Source organism: Gossypium arboreum, chromosome 5 (genome assembly GCF_025698485.1).
Source record: "Gossypium arboreum isolate Shixiya-1 chromosome 5, ASM2569848v2, whole genome shotgun sequence".
Classification (NCBI taxonomy): domain Eukaryota; kingdom Viridiplantae; phylum Streptophyta; class Magnoliopsida; order Malvales; family Malvaceae; genus Gossypium; species Gossypium arboreum.
In genome coordinates, this window is record NC_069074.1 from 65,303,271 (window position 1) to 65,323,675 (window position 20,405).

The 20,405-nt window shown below is 31.2% G+C and overlaps 2 protein-coding genes across 4 annotated transcripts; one reads left to right on the forward strand and one right to left on the reverse strand.

Moving 5' to 3' along the window:
• Positions 1-518: 518 nt before the first annotated feature.
• LOC108453723 (CAX-interacting protein 4) lies at positions 519-3,163 on the reverse strand. 2 transcript variants are annotated; one of them, XM_017751997.2, is made up of 2 exons: positions 2,928-3,163; positions 519-1,873 (listed from the first exon to the last, which is right to left on the reverse strand). In XM_017751997.2, exon 2 carries the CDS (start codon positions 1,813-1,815, stop codon positions 874-876), a length of 942 nt encoding a protein of 313 aa, XP_017607486.1. In that variant the 5' UTR covers positions 1,816-1,873; positions 2,928-3,163; the 3' UTR covers positions 519-873. The 2 variants fall into 2 exon arrangements, with proteins under 2 accessions (XP_017607486.1, XP_017607487.1); XM_017751998.2 differs by having other exon boundaries at positions 519-1,840; positions 2,928-3,059.
• Positions 3,164-7,282: 4,119 nt separating this feature from the next.
• LOC108452316 (uncharacterized) lies at positions 7,283-10,053 on the forward strand. Of its 2 annotated transcripts, XM_017750090.2 has the most exons (3): positions 7,283-7,512; positions 8,879-8,949; positions 9,446-10,053. In XM_017750090.2, exons 1-3 carry the CDS (start codon positions 7,363-7,365, stop codon positions 9,990-9,992), a joined length of 768 nt encoding a protein of 255 aa, XP_017605579.1. In that variant the 5' UTR covers positions 7,283-7,362; the 3' UTR covers positions 9,993-10,053. The 2 variants fall into 2 exon arrangements, with proteins under 2 accessions (XP_017605579.1, XP_052884607.1); XM_053028647.1 differs by lacking the exon at positions 8,879-8,949 and having other exon boundaries at positions 7,288-7,512.
• The last annotated feature ends 10,352 nt before the right edge of the window (positions 10,054-20,405 follow it).

Sequence of the window (20,405 nt, forward strand, 5' to 3'; positions counted from 1 at the left end):
ATATAAGACTGGTGAACTCGATTAACTCGAAATTTTTTCACTCGATTCGATTGAACACTCATTCCTATGAAAAGATGTTTGTTTAGCATTTACTTATGGCTCCAAAAGCACATTTAGCCTCGAAAGCACTTTTGATATAATTTTGATCTAATATGTAATGTGAGACTTAAATTTTGATTAATGCAAATATATAAAAAAACTTTAATTTTGATATAATTGTATGCATAATAAATAATTTAATTAATGGGTAAATATTCAAATTAGCATGTTTAAAATGTGACAACCAAACTAAAATGAAAATAAATTGAAATTTATAAATTAAATTTTATAAAAAAATTATTTTCTCGACAAATCCAAAGAGCTAAAATTATTATTTAGCCAACAAATCAAACGAGTGAATTAATATCAATCCAACAAATCAATTTTGCTTAAAAGAAACAAAGCATAAAGCCACTTTTAATTAGATCAAAAAACATTCTACCACATTAATATAACTTCAACTCAATTGGCTCAGTTACTTTTACCAAATAAAACATAAATTGAAAAAAATATATATTTAAATGCACTTAAAAAACGATTTTGCGAAGTTCGATTTACACAATTGCGACAAAAGCAGGCATTTACCACAACTTGCAAAGAAATTTATCAAAGCGAACATCAAACTTTGAAAGTCAGGCTTGAAAAGGTAAATTTCAGTAATTCAGTCTACCACAAATTTAGCATCGGTAAAAGGTAACAATAACTGTAGTCACATAAGCACTTGTAATACATTCATCAATCAGGAAAACGCTCGACAAACATTAGAATAGGATTATGCTTATCAATTCTAATGATCACGAGCAATATTTCAGTTGAACCCTTTTCCAGGTTTCACTAAAGGTGATCTTCACGATGCTTTCCATTAGGTTCAACTGAATTCCCAGATAGATGATTCTTTGCTTCAGAATGTGGTTGATGTCTGTGAAGGTGATGGTGATGATGATGATCATAATGATAATGATGGTGACGCTGACCACTTCTATTGTTCCTTGACTCATGATTATCATCTGATGAGTTACCTAATGACCGGCCCCTTTGATAAGGTCTCTCATCATCGGAATCTAGTGTACCAGAGACAACACTGTTTGATCGTTGATGATGCTTATTGTGGTTTGAATGGCTTTGCCTTCTGGGTACATGAACAGCTTCATCACTTGAAGACTCTGAACCACTTGACCCTGGTTGCTGACGGCGTTTGTGGTGTCTTGTGTGGCTTCTCTTTCGAATTCTACAATCATTCTCATCACTTGTGTCTGAAGTACCAGACACTGAACGCCGACGGAGTCTGTGGTTTCTTTTGACTATCTCATTGTCATCATCATCTGAGGAAACAAGAGATTCCGAATCTGATTTAAAATCATGATGCTTCCATCTTCGGCAGCTTCGCTTTTTCCTCCTCTCTTCCTCAGAACTACTTCCGTAGTAATTGCTGCTATCATCACTGGAACCTGGGGAATGTCTCTTCGACTTCTTCTTTGACTTCTTGTCCTTTTTCCTCTCATGGTCACCAGAATCACAGTGGGCATTCTTCTTATGCTTTTTATGGATTCTTCTTCTCCTTTTTATTTCCCCGTCAGTACTGTCACTCTCACTGTCAGTATCAAAGACACACCTTTTGTGCTTAGCCTTCTTTGAACTCCTTTCTTTGGCCTCAGCATCTGCCCTCGCCTTTGCAGCAGCTTCTAGCTTCTGCTCCCATTTTAAAGGGGCTTCTTTCTTCTCCAAAGCTCGCTTCTTCTTCTCCTCAACCAATTGGATGAACTTCTTGCAGTCCATTTATAAAAGAAAACCAACTCAATACCTGCATTTTGGTATGATGATGACCGAAGTGCATCTCACAGAAGAGAAAAAACAATGTTAGTTCTTCCATCAACATAAGAACAAAGAAACAATGGGATTTAAAAATCCTTTTATGCAATCTAGCGAAGCTTGTAATTAAGGCACTTACTGTTTTTAAACCAAGAAACCAAGCTCGATAAAGTATCCTAAAAGATGTTCCTATCAAATTACTACTTTGCCAATGGCATAGAAATTTTTCAAGATGACAATTCAAAATTCCACCTTCAAAATAGTTTCCGCTAAGTAGAAATTCCTCTCAAACTAAACAAAATCGTATTACTTGATGTTCATTTCAAACTATCTTACTGGTAGGAACAAAGCCAGAAACTCTTTCTTGAGAGAGCAGAATTAAATTATAGATCTTTGGGAGGTGTTAAAATACAATTTTAACGTTATTAACTTACAACTTCATAATTTAGGGAAGGACTAAACTAAATATTTCACCATTTTTAGAGAGAGGCCATAATGCATATTTACTCGCATTAAGTTACAAATTTATAATATTTTGAAAGACTAAACTAGCATTTCACCATTTTGGAGCAGGCTCCTGCCTACCCATTGGCGGAACATGTCGGAGGAAATCCTTGTTGAAAAATAAAGAATACCCAACACAAAGTTCTGCGTCCTAACCTCATAGACTTTGAAAGAATAAATTTATGATTAGTCGAAGTTTCATTTTATCCTTCTAGTACTCTATTCTGAACACAATCCTGGGGCAACCCAATGCTAGTATTAAAGAATTAAAACAAAACAGTACAAGTAAAAGATTTGAATAAGTTTTATGCAATATCATCAAACAAATTTATCAAACAGAACCCAAAAAATTAGTAAATTCCAGTGGTTAGAAATAACTCAGCTAGTGAAAAATTGAATCCACAAAACAGCAGGCAAGCGAAGTTGAATCCACAACCAAGAACAAAGAATAACAGTCTAAACAACCACTAAATAATAAATTATTACAGTATAAAACCACAAATAAAATTTATCACACCGAATAAACCCTAACAGAAGAAAATTACATTAATAAGAAGATGTGACAGCAAGCGTACCTGAATGACGAGAGATACTGGAGAGCGCAAAGGGGAAATGGAAAGCAGATCTGAAAGAGAGATTGGGGCTTTGACCTTGGGTTAGGGAAGTCGTTTGTAGAATGGTCTATGGCTTATGGGATACAAATATATAGAGCCGCGCACGCGCAACGCCGCCTCGGCTTGCACTTCTCCACGTGTCAAAATACAAAGGCGTTCTTGTTTTTGATTCCTTTAGGGTTCAGGAGATAAGTTTGACTCTACTAAAATTGAAACCTCTAGCTGACACTTGTTCATCTTTTTTTAAATATTTATTTTCAGGTTTTCAAGATTTGTTATACTAGGTCGTTTATATGCTTTGTTTTAATCTTTTTATTTAATTTTTGAAAAAAAAAAATCGTGTTATGCTTAGGGTGTGGTATTGCACGGCTCCATCTCCTTTGAATGACAAATAGAGAACATATTGTACACAACTATTAGTGGTTTTGATTTGTTCAATTTTTTGTTGTTGAGAGGTTTCTATGAAAATGAGTGGGGCGGTGCTTAATGTTGTTGTGGCAAATTACAAGGATGGGATACTGCCACCATTGCAGGTAATTCGTTCACTTCATGAGGTGCTATATGTGTGTTTTCAATGTAGAAAAATTCATTCGTTTGGACTAAAATGATAAAGTGCTATGGTAAATTTGAATTGTGATCTAATTGGGGGTTTTCCTTCCCTTAAATGACGAATTAGTAATCTGTTTGTGTTTCATGTTCTACACATGAAGAGAGTTCAATTTGGAATACAAATCAATACAAGAGAACAAACATCCACCACCCAAGTATATGATCTTTGTTCCAAGCATCATGACAAAGTCTTCCTTCCATTTTTTATCAATACTAGAACTGAAAATGGTAGTTCTAAGACTGCTTACGGTTCTTCCACAACTTCTATTTCAAATATTCTTATTCTTATTTTTGTGGACAATAGCTATTAATGGTACAGATTGTTTCTTCTTGTTCTCTTTATGTTCTTATCTTAGATTGTAATTCCAGTAGATAAATAAAATTATTTATTTCTTACAAATTTTCCATCTCTTATTCAACTCTAAAATTCTTGTATACAATATTTCACCAAAACTCACTTAAAATAATGCATATGTTTTACTACTCTCAAACCATAAATCAAAACCTATCAATTACGATTATCATATAAATAGTTTATAGAAGAATTAACTAAACTATTTGATGCAAAACCAATCTTAATCCCTTTTCAATAACAAAATTACTTAATTCAAAAATTTGTTGGGTTAGTGCTAACGTAAGAATAACTACAAATTATTGATATATTTTTTACTTAAAGTTGTTTAGAAATCTTGAATATTGTTAGTAGTCCATTAATAATGATTAAATGTCTAGGAGTCAAACTAAGTATAGAGTAGATTGAAGATTTTTCCTGCAATTCAAGTTTCCTAAAATAACATGTTTCAATTTTCATAGATTTTGATACAATGAAATGTGTTGTTGAGTACAAATTATTGTAAGTAAATTGAATTGAATTAACATTTTGAGAAAAATATTGCATTTACTACTTTCATATTTGATCTACCAACTCAAGCTCTTTGAAACATTTTAAAAGTGAAAATAATCTAAAAATGCAGCTATATTCTAAGGTTTTTTTTTTTTTTGATTTCTTCTACTTTGGTGAAAAATATCATGCGAAACATTTTGGACATCTCTTGAAGAATATGTCTTCTTACATAATCTTGTTTGATTATAAATTATTATTTGTAATACTATTCTAAATAATGGTTATTTTTGAAGAACAAATGTTCTAAATAGTAGTTATTCTAGTATAATTGTTCTTTGAGAATAACATTTTAAATAAAATTGTTTTGAACACTAATTATTTTAAATAAAAGTCGTTCTCGAATGACAACTATTCTATACAATAGTTATTTTCAATAAGAGAACATATAACAGAAAAAAAAAAATAGGCGTTGAGATGAGATTAGTTACATCCATATTTGATTCTCCAAAATCTTGTGCAACTTAATTGTGTTGGTTGATCACAACATTAGATTCAAACTCTAAAGTAGGATATTATAAAAATTATTAAATAAAATAAGAGAACAATTTTTGGAAACCTTCTTTTTTTCATTTGAAAAGCTTAATTTCTAGAAGAACAACAACTAACGGTGCAGGCAGGCTACATCGATTTATGAGAACTACTTAAACCTTTGATAAAAATTAAATGCATAATTAAATTTTTACCTTCAATTTTATAAAAAAATTATTTTAACTTTTATTTAATTCTTTTTATTTCTTTTAATATTTAAACTTACATTTTAAAATATATAACACTTTATTTTTAAATAATTTTAATTTTAAAATAATTGTTATACTTTTTGAATTTTTAAAATTTAAAAATAATTAATTGTTTATGTGGCAATTCACGTTTATGCCACATCAAAAATTTAATAAACGTTATTTTTTCATTTATTTTGAGATAATTTAATAAAAGAAATACAAATTCAAAAGTTAAAAGTTAAAAGTTAAAAGAAATAAAAATTAAATAGATAACTCTTTTTCTATAAAGTATGCCAAAATTAAATCAACCATTAAAATTTATTATTTTGTAAACAAATATTGTTTTAATTAAAAATGTCTTTTATTTATATGTCTTGTTCTTTTATAACATTATCTTTCAAGCTCTCCTTATTTCATTCTTTGATTAATATATATCCAAGTAACTGATTTTTATTTTATATAACTTATTTTAATGAGAGTTTTCATAATTGGTTTTGATGAGAATTAAAGAAGGGTTGTATAAGTAGGATTCGAGAGTTGACAAATGTGATATAAAAGTTAGGGGTGTGCAAAATTTGGGTAAAACTGAAAAAATTCGGTTAACCGACCGAATTCAGTTAATCGGTCGGTTAACCAAATTAATTCGGTCGGGGGCAGTTAATAATTTTTTGAGTTTTCAGTTAACGGTTAATTCGGTTCGAAACCGGTCGGTTAACAGAATTTTTTCGATTTAACCGAAAAAATTAATAAATAAAATTATAATATATAAATAGCCCACTATTCACTCAAACCCAATCCAACATAAACCCAAATACCCAATCTAATATATATTAACTCAAGTACCCAACCCAACCCAATTACTTAACCCAATCATAAAATTACAAATAATTTAATAAATAAAAATAAAAATCTAAAACTAAAAATACAATAAAAACATATAATTTTATACAAATAATTCGGTTAATTTGGGTAATTCGGGTAATTTGGGTAATTCGATTAATTCAGTTAATTCGATTAATTTTATACTTATTTTAACCAAAATTAAAAACATATAATTTTTGGGACCGAATTAACTGAAAAAATTTCGGTTCGGTTAATTTTTTTGAAAAAATTTCAGTTCGGTTAACGGTTAAAAATTTTGAATGGTCTGTTAATTCGTTAACGTTATTTCGGATCGGTTAACCAATTGAACACCTAATAAGAATATAGTAAAATATTAAAAAATAAATATTTAAAAAAAGAGACACATTAAAAAATTTTAAAGGTAAATGTGGAATGAAAAAAGTATACTGATAGCGTACAAATGCTAATAATTTATTTATTTATTGTTTTGTCCATTTTCAATGGAGTTGTTTAACTTACAAGTAGGATTTAATAAATGAAGTATCTATTTTAATTTTTAATTTTTTAAATATTTTCTGGGAAGACATCGCAATATTTTATTTTGAAATTCTTTTAATTCTATTGACAGTGCATTAAATGGTATAAAATTTTAAAATCAGAAATAGAAAAATTGCATTTAACTTTTATATTAAAATAATAAAAGGTTGAAACCCATTTTCTGAGATTTAATTTTGATCTAAGGCTTTGAAAGAAAATATAAAATTCATAACCTTTTATATTAGTGTAAGTAGATTTCTCTTCTATTTAATAGTGTCCTTGAACTATGCATGTTAAATCTCTCCCTTATCTAGAAGTGTTTATGGGTTGGGATTCGTTTTGGACCTAGCTTTAGTTTATGTTTTTAACCACCGAATCGGCTTAGTTCATCTTATTTTACTGTTTAAAATAATAAAATACATAAAAATAATTTTAATATTTATATATTTTTATAAATAAATTTAAATAAATTTTTTTATTGTTTTTAACAGTGAAACTAGTCATTTGGACGGGTTGTATAGTGAGATTACTAGAATTGGATTCCTTTCTTAATAAGTGATGAAACTTTGAGTAACCTTAAGCGTGAGTAGGAGGCAAGCATCTATAAAATGGAGGAAGAATCATGCTTTACATCATATTCTAAGAAAATGAAAGTAAAGTAAAGCATTGAGATGACAACAAGGACATATTCATTATTTAATATTTGCTATAAAATCATACCCCATTTATTAAATTCAAGATCATAGTTTTGGTAGCTCATCATCAGGAAGCAAGCGGAGACATAATGAACAACAACAACAACAACAACACACCGTTTTGGCCGACATGGCGCCCTGCAAATGCCTACCGAGGCTACCCTTCTTACCCCGTCAGCTATGATTCTAACACCGTCCAACCCATTTTTCGTCACTCCTTTTCCTTTCAACCCACCACTGTATGTATACTTTTCTTGCTTCTTTGGTTGTCAATATCGTATCAATTTCAATTAGTACATATCTTTTTAAGTCTAAATTGATATTAAGTTGTATAAGTTTCATTTCAATCAAAATTTTAATATGTTTGAGCTATATTTTTTGTTCAATAAGCGGTAAAAGTATAATAGAGATCCTTATATTAAGAGTTGGATTGCATTTCATGATCTTTACTTAAAAATAGTTAAAATTAATCATTCTGTTAAAAATTCTATCTATTTTTACTGTTAAAAACTAATTATTGTACATCATAAATATGGCACATCACTTGACACCATGTGTAACTGTTTGATTATTCTATTAGTCACGCTAGTTTTTAACAGTAGAAATGGATGAAATTTTAACAGAATGGGCTAATTTACTCTTTAATCTAACATATAGGACCATTTGCTTATTTTTTGAGTAAAGGGGAGAAAACATTACCTTACTCCCAATACAGGGTCCTCTATAATACTTTTACCCCCAATACCCCTATACCGTTTCATATAAGATTTGGATATTTTAACTAAATGTTAATTTATTTTTGTTTTATTGATTCGTATATTGAGTTGGTGTCACACTTCGATCTAGTCTTAACTCAATTGAGCAATTACTAAATACCTTTTCTTTTACAAAATAATAAAGATTGCTTGAGAATACTTTTGTCATTTTAAATCATGTGAAATCTCGAAAAATACATTTTATAGGATTTAAACTCAAACACCATAATTTTCAATACTTTTATGATTTCAACTTAAGCTTCATGTGATATTTAAGTCAGTTTTTTATAAATATGTTTGTTAAATAATTTTTTACATGTATATTATAACCTAGTTATATTTAAAAGATTTGAATCTAAAAATAATTTTAAAATTTATATTTGCATAAAACATAATTATATATGTAATTTAGTTATAATTTCTTGTATATATCATATATATTTCATTATGGAATTAAAGCTTAGACTATAAATATATAAAATGGATTATTATCTTGTCCATCTTACTAGAGTTTAAAAAAAAAAAACTTAAAAGGATTTAGGAAAATGTCATATATTTTAGGATGTAATGAAATAATAAAAAAGAACACTTGTATTATTTTAAACCTTCTTGGAAAGACAAAATAGTTATAAAATAATATATAAAAATATCAATAAATTTACAATGATACTTTAAACATATCGATACATACCAATAACAGGTAAGAGAACAGAAATAAGAAATGAATAGGAAGATTTTCTGGAAACTGCGCTTTTTTTTTTTTTTTTTGCTTGTTTATGAAGCAACTAATTTTTAGTTATTATCCCCTTTGGTGCATGAGCTTACCGGTTATCAATTCGTGTACTTTCAGGACCCTGTTAGAGGTTCGAGGGATGATCCATGGCGATTGCTAGGCCTAGAATCACCCTTTGGCATTTCAGGGTAATTTACTTGAATTTCGATGAATTATTAACGGCTAAATTGTTACACGAGCCCTTGAACTAATTTAATTTTGTTAAATAAGATTTTATACTTTTATTCTACCTAAATAAGTTTTTTTTTCTTTTGATTTATGTTTAATCTAGTCCTTAAATGTTATTTTATGTCAAGAGTTGTATGTTAAAAGCCTTTTTTGGGTAAAAGTTAAGGATCAAAGATTTATTTGGCTTATTTGACTATAAAAAGTATTATAGTTTAAGGGATAATCTAAATTTTTTGTAAGCGGAGAAAAGAAGAGTTCAATTTTGACGGCTAGAGGTAGCATCCGCATGCATCATCTAATTCATTCATTTCGATTTTTTATTTCTTTATATTTAAAAAAATTATATTTGATGCACTACTATTTATGCATTATCACTACATTAAATAATCTTATATTATGACGGTGTATAGAATTAGTGCATCAAATGTAAATGCTTAGAAAAACATTTTATTGTAGTTTCTCAGATTATCAACCTGCTACTACTCCGGTAGAAATTGCATGGGTAGACACATTTCCAGCAAGAGCGGTTAACCCGAGATTTTCAGGGCCCCTTCCAAGGACCCCAACTCGACAAGAGAGTTTGAGATCGAACGAAGACGAGCAAAATGATGTTGTAAGAAAGCTGAAGAAAGAAATTTATAATCCAATCCCCAAGCAGATGACAAAGAGATTGAATTCGTACTATAGAGGTAAAAAACAGGGCAATGAGAAGAAAATGGAGATAGATGAAGATGGGAAAAGATGTGCAGTTTGCTTGGAAGATTTCGAGGCTAGAGAGCAAGTGATGGTCACTCCATGCGAGCATATGTTCCACGAGCATTGTATCCTCCCATGGGTGAAGAGTCACGGACAATGTCCAGTGTGCAGATTCGTGCTTAGCGAGCGGATTAAACGAACCAATAGCAATGTCCAGAATGTACCTGGAAACGACTTGTTTCAAGGAGAGATGATGGCAATCATAAGAGCTATGGAGGAGGCATTCTTATGGGGCAATTCCCTTTGATCTATATGTATGTCTTATGTGATTGGCATTATCTATAGAATTGTTGCTATTAGCTTTTCAACTTCATCTTTTTTTACTTCCAATTGAGTTGCTTCATTCTAGTTCCTATACATAGATGATCACTTCCAATCAAAGTATGAATAGAGATGGCAACGCAGTGGGTGAGGCTGGTTGGTTTTTTGTTCTCACCAACCTCGACTCCAAATAGTAGATTTTTTTTTTTTCATTTCTGAACCACCCAACTTCAATATAATTTTAAACTCAATTTTGAAAATAAATGAAATGCCTAACTCCTCCTTGCCATGACCTCGATTCAACAATCAACACTAACAACTCAACTTTGTTTTTAATCAAAATGAAGGCCAAAACATACAAAAAGCATAAACATGCATAATCTAAATATTTGATTAAGTTAATTATCACACATCAATTGAATCTCAAATTAATTAGAAAATTACTAAAACTCATTATTTTTATAAAGTAACAAATATTATTATAAGAATATTTTTACCTTTTTTTATATTTTATATGAAATTTACAAAATAAACACACATAAACTTAAGACATGATGGTTTTAATGTCTCAACGTTACTATTTCAATTAAAAGTTTATTTTATTTTTATCAAATTTTATACATATATTTGTTATATAATTTATTTCACTAACATTATGGTTGTGACATAATTTAGTATATTTAAAACTCAAAACTGAGTTAATGTTATATGTCAACTAGATACCAACTTATTTAAAAATATTTTTACAAAAGTTGCTTTTATATTTTATACCTAAAACCTTACAAATTTTTATAGAAATTATATTTTTACTTAAAAAATTTAACCCACATTATGATACCATGATCTAAATCCAAGAAGCTCTAAGAAGGATGGGTCGGAAATGGGAGAGGCAGTGGTGGCAACAAGAAATTTAGAAGAGAAAGCTAAGTTTAAACCATAAGTAATATATTTATTGTAATTACATTTGTTTGGATTTATATTAACTTTTAATTTTATGCTTTGATTAAAAAAATTATCTAATTCATGATAATATATAAATTCATATTATTTGTGTTGGATCCGATTGCTTCTCAAACATTAAAAAGAATATATGAAAGATGTGTTATTTCAAACAAATAAGATTTGATGTGGTTAACCAATAACTTTGCCAAAGTCGTCATCATTTATCTTCCAAGCTTTAGCCTCCCAAATGTAACCCATACAATCACAGGGATTTTTTTTTTCTTTGAATAACACATCTTCAAATTTTAATTCACTAATATTAATTTTTTTTGTCAAATTATGGTATTACACCCTGTACTTTAAATAAGTTGTAGGTTTAGTATTTGTACTTTAATTTATTCATTTTAAAATTTTAGTCCCGACCAAATGATAACTGTTAAATGCATTAAGTTCTATTATTTTCAAAATTTGATGCGTCAAACATATTATCGCATGTGTAATATCATGTCAGCTTGCCATTTCTATATATTACGTACAAAAAAACCCAGCTAATAATAGATTTAACTTTGTCATTTACATTAAGACTAAAATTTTGAAATCTAAAAAATATAATGACTAAGAATAATATAGTTGGAGCATATGGGCTAAATCTCTAACTTCACACATACAATAGGGCTGATAGTAGAATTTAACCAAACAAATTTGATTGTTACTGTTTGGTCAGGACTAAATTTTCAAAAATTTGAAAACACAAAGACTAAATTTGATAAAATTAAAATAAAAATGCTAAATCCACAAATTATGTAAAAAAAAATGGTCTAATAGCATAATTTGACCATGTTTGTAACATCCCGAATTAGGGCCTAGTTGGAACAGTGATTTCGAGACCACAAATCTGAATTGGAAATAATTATTTTATGATTATTATAATGCCTATGATATGTTTATATGTTTGTGTAAAACTTTCATGAGGAAATTTTATGTCTAAAGTGCTTAATTTGGCTTTAAGGACTAAATTGAATAAATTGTAAAACTTGAGTTCTAGAAGCTTCAAGCATGAAATTGAATTGAATTATTAATTAGAGGTCCTTAAAGAGTAATTTGACCAAGTTATAAAAATTTGGACAAAAATGGACATGGTTAGGTAAAATTTCAAAGAAAGGCAATAAGGGTATTTTAGTCATTTAGTAATTAAATGAATTAAAAAAGGGAAAACAAAACAAATATTTGCTCATCCTTCTTCCTCATGGCCGAATGTAGCAAGAGGGAAGCCATGGTTAGGGTTTTCAAGCTTCCATGCTCAATAGTAAGTACTCCCAAGTCCCGTTTTTAACGTTCTATGCATTTTTAAGTCTCGGGAACATTATCTTCTCATTTCTACCATTAGTTTGAGCAAGGGTTTATGTTTGAAAATTTGACCCATGCATGAAATGTTAGTATTTTGATGTTTAATGGTAGAATATGAAAGATTAAAGCTTGATAACATCTTTTGCTAGGTGATTTTTCATGAAAACACCTAAAAAGGACTAAAATGTAAAAGTTGTAAAATGGGTATTAAACGTGTGATTGAGTGGAATTTAGGGGCTGAAATAGTTATAAAAAAGGTTCGGCTAGGCTTAAAGAACAAATAAATTGAATGAAAATTATTTTACAAGCCTAGGGACCAAGTGCAAATATGTGAAAGTTAGGGGTCAAAATGTAAATTTATAAAAATATAATTTTTGGACCCATATGAATAATGTGACTAATTATTAATCTAAATGCGATATTATAGATCAAGGAAAACAAGATTCGGGCTTAGAATGAGGTTGAACAAGGTTATGGACTAATTCGAAATAAGTAGTTGTACTCGAACCCGAGGTAAGTTCATATGATGAAATAAGCAAGTTGTTAATGTTGTTGTTGTCTATAGCTGAAATCCAAATTGGTATGTCAATTTAGTTGTGATGAATTGATTAGAATATGAAAAAAAAAAGTGAAATGAAATGAAAGCTTTTACTATGGTGAGTATACATAATTAATGTAATGTTGTACCATGTGTTTAACGCTTAAATTTTTATTATGGAATGTGTTTTGATTATCCCATGAATATGTGGTTGATGCTATGAATGGGCAATTGTACTAGTGTAAGCCTGAATGACATATGGCCATTAAATACGACATCACGAGCAAGTATGCCATGTGCAAGTGAGAAAGAATCTCGTTTGAACCTTAGGAATAGTTTAGGATACAAGTGACATGTCACTAGTAATTAAGCAATCCGACCTCGTTGAGTGGTCTGAGTTCATTATGGATGCGAGCATCCGAGCTCATTGAGTGGTCCGAGTTCATTGTGGATGCGATGCCTGTGACTGAACTCCGGGCAATGATCTTGAGTGTTCTATCGGTGGCTAGGTAATCCTTGAGCGGTCGGATACCTATCAACTTTTGTAAGCAGCCCGTGTAGTTACACCTAGATCGGTTACTATATGTGTAAGGTTCCGTGTATCCAATAGTATTCCAAGTGTTCAACGGGTATTGATATGTAATGAATGAGATGAAAGTCTAGAGAAGGGCATGTTAAGAGGTATGGTTATATGATATACTACGATGAGCACATGTATGTATGCTAAATTCATGAGTAATACTTCAGTGACTGATGACTTGTGATGAGGAAGCATATGTATGTGTATATATATGATAAACAAGTGATAAGGGTTGAATGGTGAATCGTCCTTATGCTTATGACTATGAAATTTTTTGCAATATCATATTAACTTACATTGTATAATTGAAGAGGGGATCCATGAAATGATGAGTCCATGATCAATGTGACAATGAAAATGATGAGTCCATGATCAATGTGACAATGAAAATGATGAGTCCATGATCAATGTGACAATGAACTTATGTTAGTTATTATGAAATTACACTATAACAGTGTTGGACAGCAGCACTTATGTGACTTTGAAAATCCACAAAAAAATTTTGAAATTGAATTAGAAACTGAATAAGATATGAGATTAAATCTTATTGAGTCTATTTTCACATAAAGGAAACAGTGTAAGCAAAAGAGTTTTATACTATGAGATATTTGAACTTTTGTGAGATAGAGTTAGGGTGATTTTGGGCTCCCCTGTCTCAACGTTGGAAAATTACTAGAAATTGTAAAAAAATAATTATGGGTTAAAATTCATACTAATAAGCCCTTAATGAGTTTATTTTCAATAGAAATAGACAGGAACATTAATCAAAACCTGTACAATGATATAATTGATTTTTAGTAAAAAAATGTCAAAGCTATCAAGTAGTAGAACAGGTGTAAATTTAAAGAATAAAATGTACTTATTGGCTAGACCAAAAATTCTAGAAATTTTATGGTAAGAAGATATATGAGTCTGGTTTCAGGGAAAATTTATGGATCTTAATTTGAAGTTTCGTAGCTCCAGATATAAATAATTTAGTAACTATGACTCGAGAAAATAGCATGACCAGAATATAAGTAAAAGTATAATTATGGTTATATTACCATGGAATCATGTTGATAAATTGCTTATTATTTTCATATGGACTTACTAAGCTTTAAGCTTACTCCCCCCTTTTTCATTTCTTTAGTGATGTCAGGTTAGCTCGGGGTTGGAGATCGTCGGAGGCAGCATCACACTATCAAACCATCCCCTTTAGATTGTTAACATGTATAAGTTAAGCGTACACAAGTGAGTGGCATGTATAGAGGCTTAGTCTTTCAATATATGTGTTTCATGATTTGGCCAAATGTATTGGCTTATAATGATTCAATTATAAATAGCCATGAGATGTGGCTTATATTGATTAATGAGTTGTAACCCTATTATATGTGCATGCACAAGCTTAAAAATTTCATGTGATGCGAGTATGTGCCTTGCTATGGTGTGCAATGTCTTAGACAAGCATGTTATTCTACGCATGTGAAATATGTTGGTATTTTATAAAGTTATGAGTTAGCCTTGAGTATGAATGTTTGATGATTTAGTTGAAATCTTTTGGTATGATGGTAACCATGGCATAAAAGTATAAGTGATATTATAATAGACAAGGCTGAATAAGTGTGAAATGAATGTGTTTAAGTTAGTATAAAATGAGTATGTAAAACACATGTATCATGACATGCAAATGCTATGCTTGTGGCCTAATTGAAGATGTCTAATCATTAAATGGATGTCATGTTATATGTTATGGATGTTGTATAAATGTGTGAGGGTTTATGGTTGACCAAGGCTTGGAAAATAGCCTAAGTGTTGGTCACACGGGCAGAGACACGACTGTGTGTCTCAGTCGTGTGGGGGAGACGACCTTAGCACACGAACGTGTGACTTGGTCGTGTGACCCTATTTCATTGCTGACGTCATAAACAGAGAGTTACAAAGGCTGAGGACACGGGTGTGTCCCAAGCCACATGGGCGTGTGTGACTACACGGCTTAACCCACACAGACATGTGACTCTCTAAACATGGAGAATTTCCTAAGCATTGTAAAATTTCCAAAAGTTCTCGGTTTAGTCTCGAACCACCCCCGATATATGTTTTGGGCCTCGTAGGCCTGTATAAGGGACAATATGCATGTGTTTGAAAAATTTTAATCTTGGACGAAATTTTGTGACCCGGTTTTGCATGTTTGTGAATGTTTAAGTCCGGTAACGCCTCGAACCCTGTTCCGGCGTCGGATACGGGTTAGGGGTGTTACAATGTTTTTTCTTTGTTACCTCTCTCTTTTTTTTTCTTTTTTCTTTTTTTCATTTTCTTGATTCAATGTTTTGCTTGAACTTAAAAAAATATATATATACACACATTGATTGCTTGTCTTCCCTTCTATTGTACGAGTTTTTGTTTTTATTTTGATTGATTATATTAGTTTTGGTTAAAATTGCAAGGAAGAAAAAGTGATTGATTATTTTAACCCACTATTTAAGGAAAATAGATTATGATTTGGAGTATATATAATGCTTAAGTGGAATCCAATTAAATCAAATTATCTTTCTTCAAAAACAAACTCTAAATGTATCTTATTTTGAAAATTTAAATTTTAAGTTACCTTTATTATTGGAATAAACTTTGATGTTAGGCCTCCACCTTGTTATTTTTAGGGTGGAATATGTGACTAAGGATATATATATTTTTACAATTCTTAAATATTTAGGGTAAACTATTTAGTTGGTCACTTAATTTTTAGGACATTTTCACTTTAGTCACCTAAAATAAAATTTTTGCAAATTCGTCATTCAATTTTTAGAGCGCTTTCATTTTAGTCACTCAAGTGTTAAATCTCTAATGGCAGTTAATTGTATACACTCATTTTGGCCACTCAACTTTTAGGTTGCTTTGATTTTGGTCATCCAAATTTGTTTTTAAAGTATTGGTTGGGGTAAAAAATTTAAGAATTTAAGTGAAAAAGCGATAGAAACTAAAATAATAAACAAAAATTGTGAAATTGTACTTGTTTATTTAATTGCCAAAATTCTAATTTTTTTTAGATATTGAAATTTTAAATTTCAAAACATCAAAATGAATGAATAAATTGTTGAAAATTTTTATCCATTGATAACGTCAATCTATTTATTCTTGTAATATTAAAATTAATTAATTTAATCTTCCTTTGAATTTTAAAATTTTGTTTTCTATTTCCAAATTATCCTTAATGAAATCAACTCAAATAACTCATATTTAATAATTGTTTACAAAATTTAAAGTTTTGTTGATTATATAATCTTGAGTCTTCCATTCTAAGTTAAATGTAAAGGAAAAGATACTTGTTAATTAATTGCTTGTTCTTTGTTTGGGTAAAGGAGTGATGAAAAAAATTATGAATTTTGTTTGGAATGAAAGATAAAATTAATTAATTAAATTAATTGGAATAATTTTTTTGTTTCTAGCTTAGCATGAAAGATTCAAGATCATATAATCAAAAGAAATTTGAGTGTAACACCCCTAGCCCGTATCTGACGCTAGGATAGGGTTCGTGGTGCTACCTGACTTAAACTCAACCAACTATATAAAACTGGGCCGTGAAATCTCAAACAATTTAAAAACTTCTCTTTTCACAAGCAATCAGTCTCATTTATGGGCTTACGAGGCCTAAAACATACATCCGGGGAGGTTCAGAACACAACCGAGAACTCATGAAAAACTTAGAAAATTTCATACATCAAGGCTCCACACGCCCGTGTGGGTATAGAACACACGACGTGTGCTAGAGACACGCCCATGTCTCAAACCCGTGTCTGAAAACCTGGGCATTCTGCCAAAACCACATGACCCAAGCACACACCCATGCCCTATAACCGTGTCCTTTACGCGGCCGAGACACACGGCCGTGTCTCTTGCCCATGTACCACTAGCATGCATACTGACTTTATGACACGGCATGGGCACACGCCCGTATGGTCTGCCCATGTACTAAAATGACTTTAAAGTTTTAAGTGCAGGGGACGCACGACCATAACACAACCCATGGGCGTAATCCGTGTGTCACACATGGCCTAGACACACGCCCGTGTATCTTACCTATGTGGACAAACTAGGCTATTTCCCAAGCCATTTTGTCACCCATTTTGCACAACCTACATAAGATCATGTCAATATACAAATTTCATCACAATGGACACCAATTCATCCATAGAAAGAACATTATATGCATTCATCAAAATGAATAATAGCCATTATTCTAGGCTTGAAACAAAATGAAGGGCTTTTAACTTAGTCAAAATACATAACAAATTTCTCATTAAGTCAAACATCCTAGTCTAGCCCTATACATGCCATTATGTCAAAATAGAAGTTTTCACAAATACCCAGAACAGGATTTAGTCGATAGTATGATCAACGCTCCAACTATCTTCCAATCCTCAAGAGTCCACGAGTACTGAAAAATAGTGGGAAAATAAAAGGGGGTAAGCATTAACATGCTTAGTAAGTCTGGATAACGGGAAAGTAAACTTACCGATTATTTAGCATGTAACCATAATAAACACTTCATCCAAACAAGTATAGAATAGATTTCCTATCACATGCACTCAACCACTAGTTAGTCTTATAGCATGACAAGATAATAGTATATCTAGATGAGCTCATCACATCATTATTCCCAAATTTACATCTTATGTTGATCCCATTGAATTTCTTGGTTTTCTGATGGATATCTCATTTCCCGTCAATTCATACAAGTGATCATTTCGAGTACGCACTCCCGTGAACCTCGCATCTTATGACGAAATTGCCAAATCAGGCTAAATTCCCCGTAATACAAACTCATAGAGTAAATGTCGGGATTACCAGTCCAGGCTAAATCCCCTTACAATGACATATACTCTAATGGGCTCGAATCTAAATTACCAGTCTAGGCTAAATTCATATCCTATCTCGGATTACCCGTCCAGGCTAAATCCCTAAAGCACACATATTCTTCGGGAGGCTAGATCATTTTGAGATCACCCGTCCGGGCCAGATCCCTTTCACCGTTAATTCATTTTCGAGATATTCCATCGAATAACCCTATTCATTCAACCGAGACATTCTTGTATGCATTTTGCTTATTTTATTTCATCTCATAAATTATCATGCAATAGGCAATTATTACATTTATGCAATCAAAAATATACATTTTAAGTATATTAGAGTCTACTTTGAGTTATTCGAACTTACCTGGTGATTGTTTCAGATTTGAGCTTTTATCACTTCGAAACCTTCCGTTTCCTTCGGTCAACTTCCGGATTTGGCCTCTCGGGGTCTATATAACAGCAAAAATAACTTTATCAATACACATTTTATTTCTTTTTAGTCCATACCTCATCCTAGGGCAAAAATGATCAATTTGCCCTCGAATTTTGCTAACTTTACGATTTTTCCCTTGGGTTTGTAGTTCGATTTTCATCAAAATTTCCAATCATTCAAGCCTAACCTAATAATATTTATACTTATGATCTCTAACAAACCCATCTATATCATTCATTTTTACCAATTTCGCAAACCTTGCAAAATAGTCCAATTAGGTGTTTTCATGCTAACACCTTCCATGAAAGTTGTTTATTTAACAACTAAGACTCATATTATTCCATTAAAACTCAGCAAACCTCATAAACCCTTTCATGGAAACTCCCTAGGACTTTTACCTTTTTGCAAAATAGTCCCTTCATTAGAAAGCTCATGCAAAGGGGATTCCAAAAGTACAAAAATTATCAAGAAAATCACTTACTTGTGTGAGTAATGAGTTGCTGCAATTTAAAGCTTCAAAAACCCTTCTCTTGCTGATAATTTCGGTGGAAAAATGGAGAAGATGAAGGATGATATCATCTTTTTTTTTATATAATACAAGTCAAATAAGCCCACTTAATTCACCTAACCCAAATTTTTTTTGTCTCCTATACTACTATGGCCGACCACCCTTGTTTTTAAGGGGTTAATTGCTCTTTAAAAGCCTCCAAAATTAGTCCATACAATTTAACACTCTTTAGCCATCAATTTGGGACTTATGCACTTTATGCGATTTAGTCATTTTTCGCAATTGGACTCAAAATCGCTAAAATTAATTCATCAAAATTTTCATGCATCTATATAATTATGCTAGTACACCAAAATTATTAATAAAATAATTTTATTAGCCTCAGGTTCATGGTCTCGAAACCACTATTTCGACTAGGCCCTATTTTGGGATGTTATAATTCTTCCTCCCTTTAGGGACTTTCGTCCCCGAAAGTCTTACCAGAAATTAAATTCGGGTACTGTTTCTTCATGACTTCTTCAGGCTCCCAAGTGGCTTCTTCCACCCTATGCCTATGCCACAACACTTTCACCAAGGCTACATTCTTGTTCATCAACTGTTTGATTTTCCGAGCCAAAATCTTGACCGGTTCTTCACCATAGGTCATATCCGGTCTAATATCAACTTCTGTTAGAGAAATCACGTGAGAGGTGTCTGATTGGACTAATACAGGTGCTTTCGTCAATAACGCTTTCAATCTATCAAAACTCTACTGGTATTTATCAGTCCACTCGAATTTCACTTCTTTTTGCAACAATCAAGTCATCGGAGAAGCTATCATTGAGAACCCTTTAACAAATCTCCAATAATATCCTGCTAGTCCCATAAAACTTCTGACTTTTGAAACATTCTTTGGTGGCTTCCAGCTTACGATGGCTGAAATTTTGTTCGAGTCTACCTGAATACCTTCTGCAAATGCAACATGTCCAAGGAAACTAACTTCTCATAGCCAGAATTCACATTTACTGAATTTAGCATAGAGCTATTTCTCACGCAGAGTTTGCAAAAAAATTCTCAAATGTTCAGCATGCTCATTCACATCCCGAGAGTAAACCAAAATATCATTAATAAAAACAACCACGAACCTGTCCAGGTATAGTCTAAAAATTCTATTCATTAAATCCATAAATACCATCAGGGCATTTGTTAATCTGAATGGCATCACCAAAAACTTATAATGCCCATA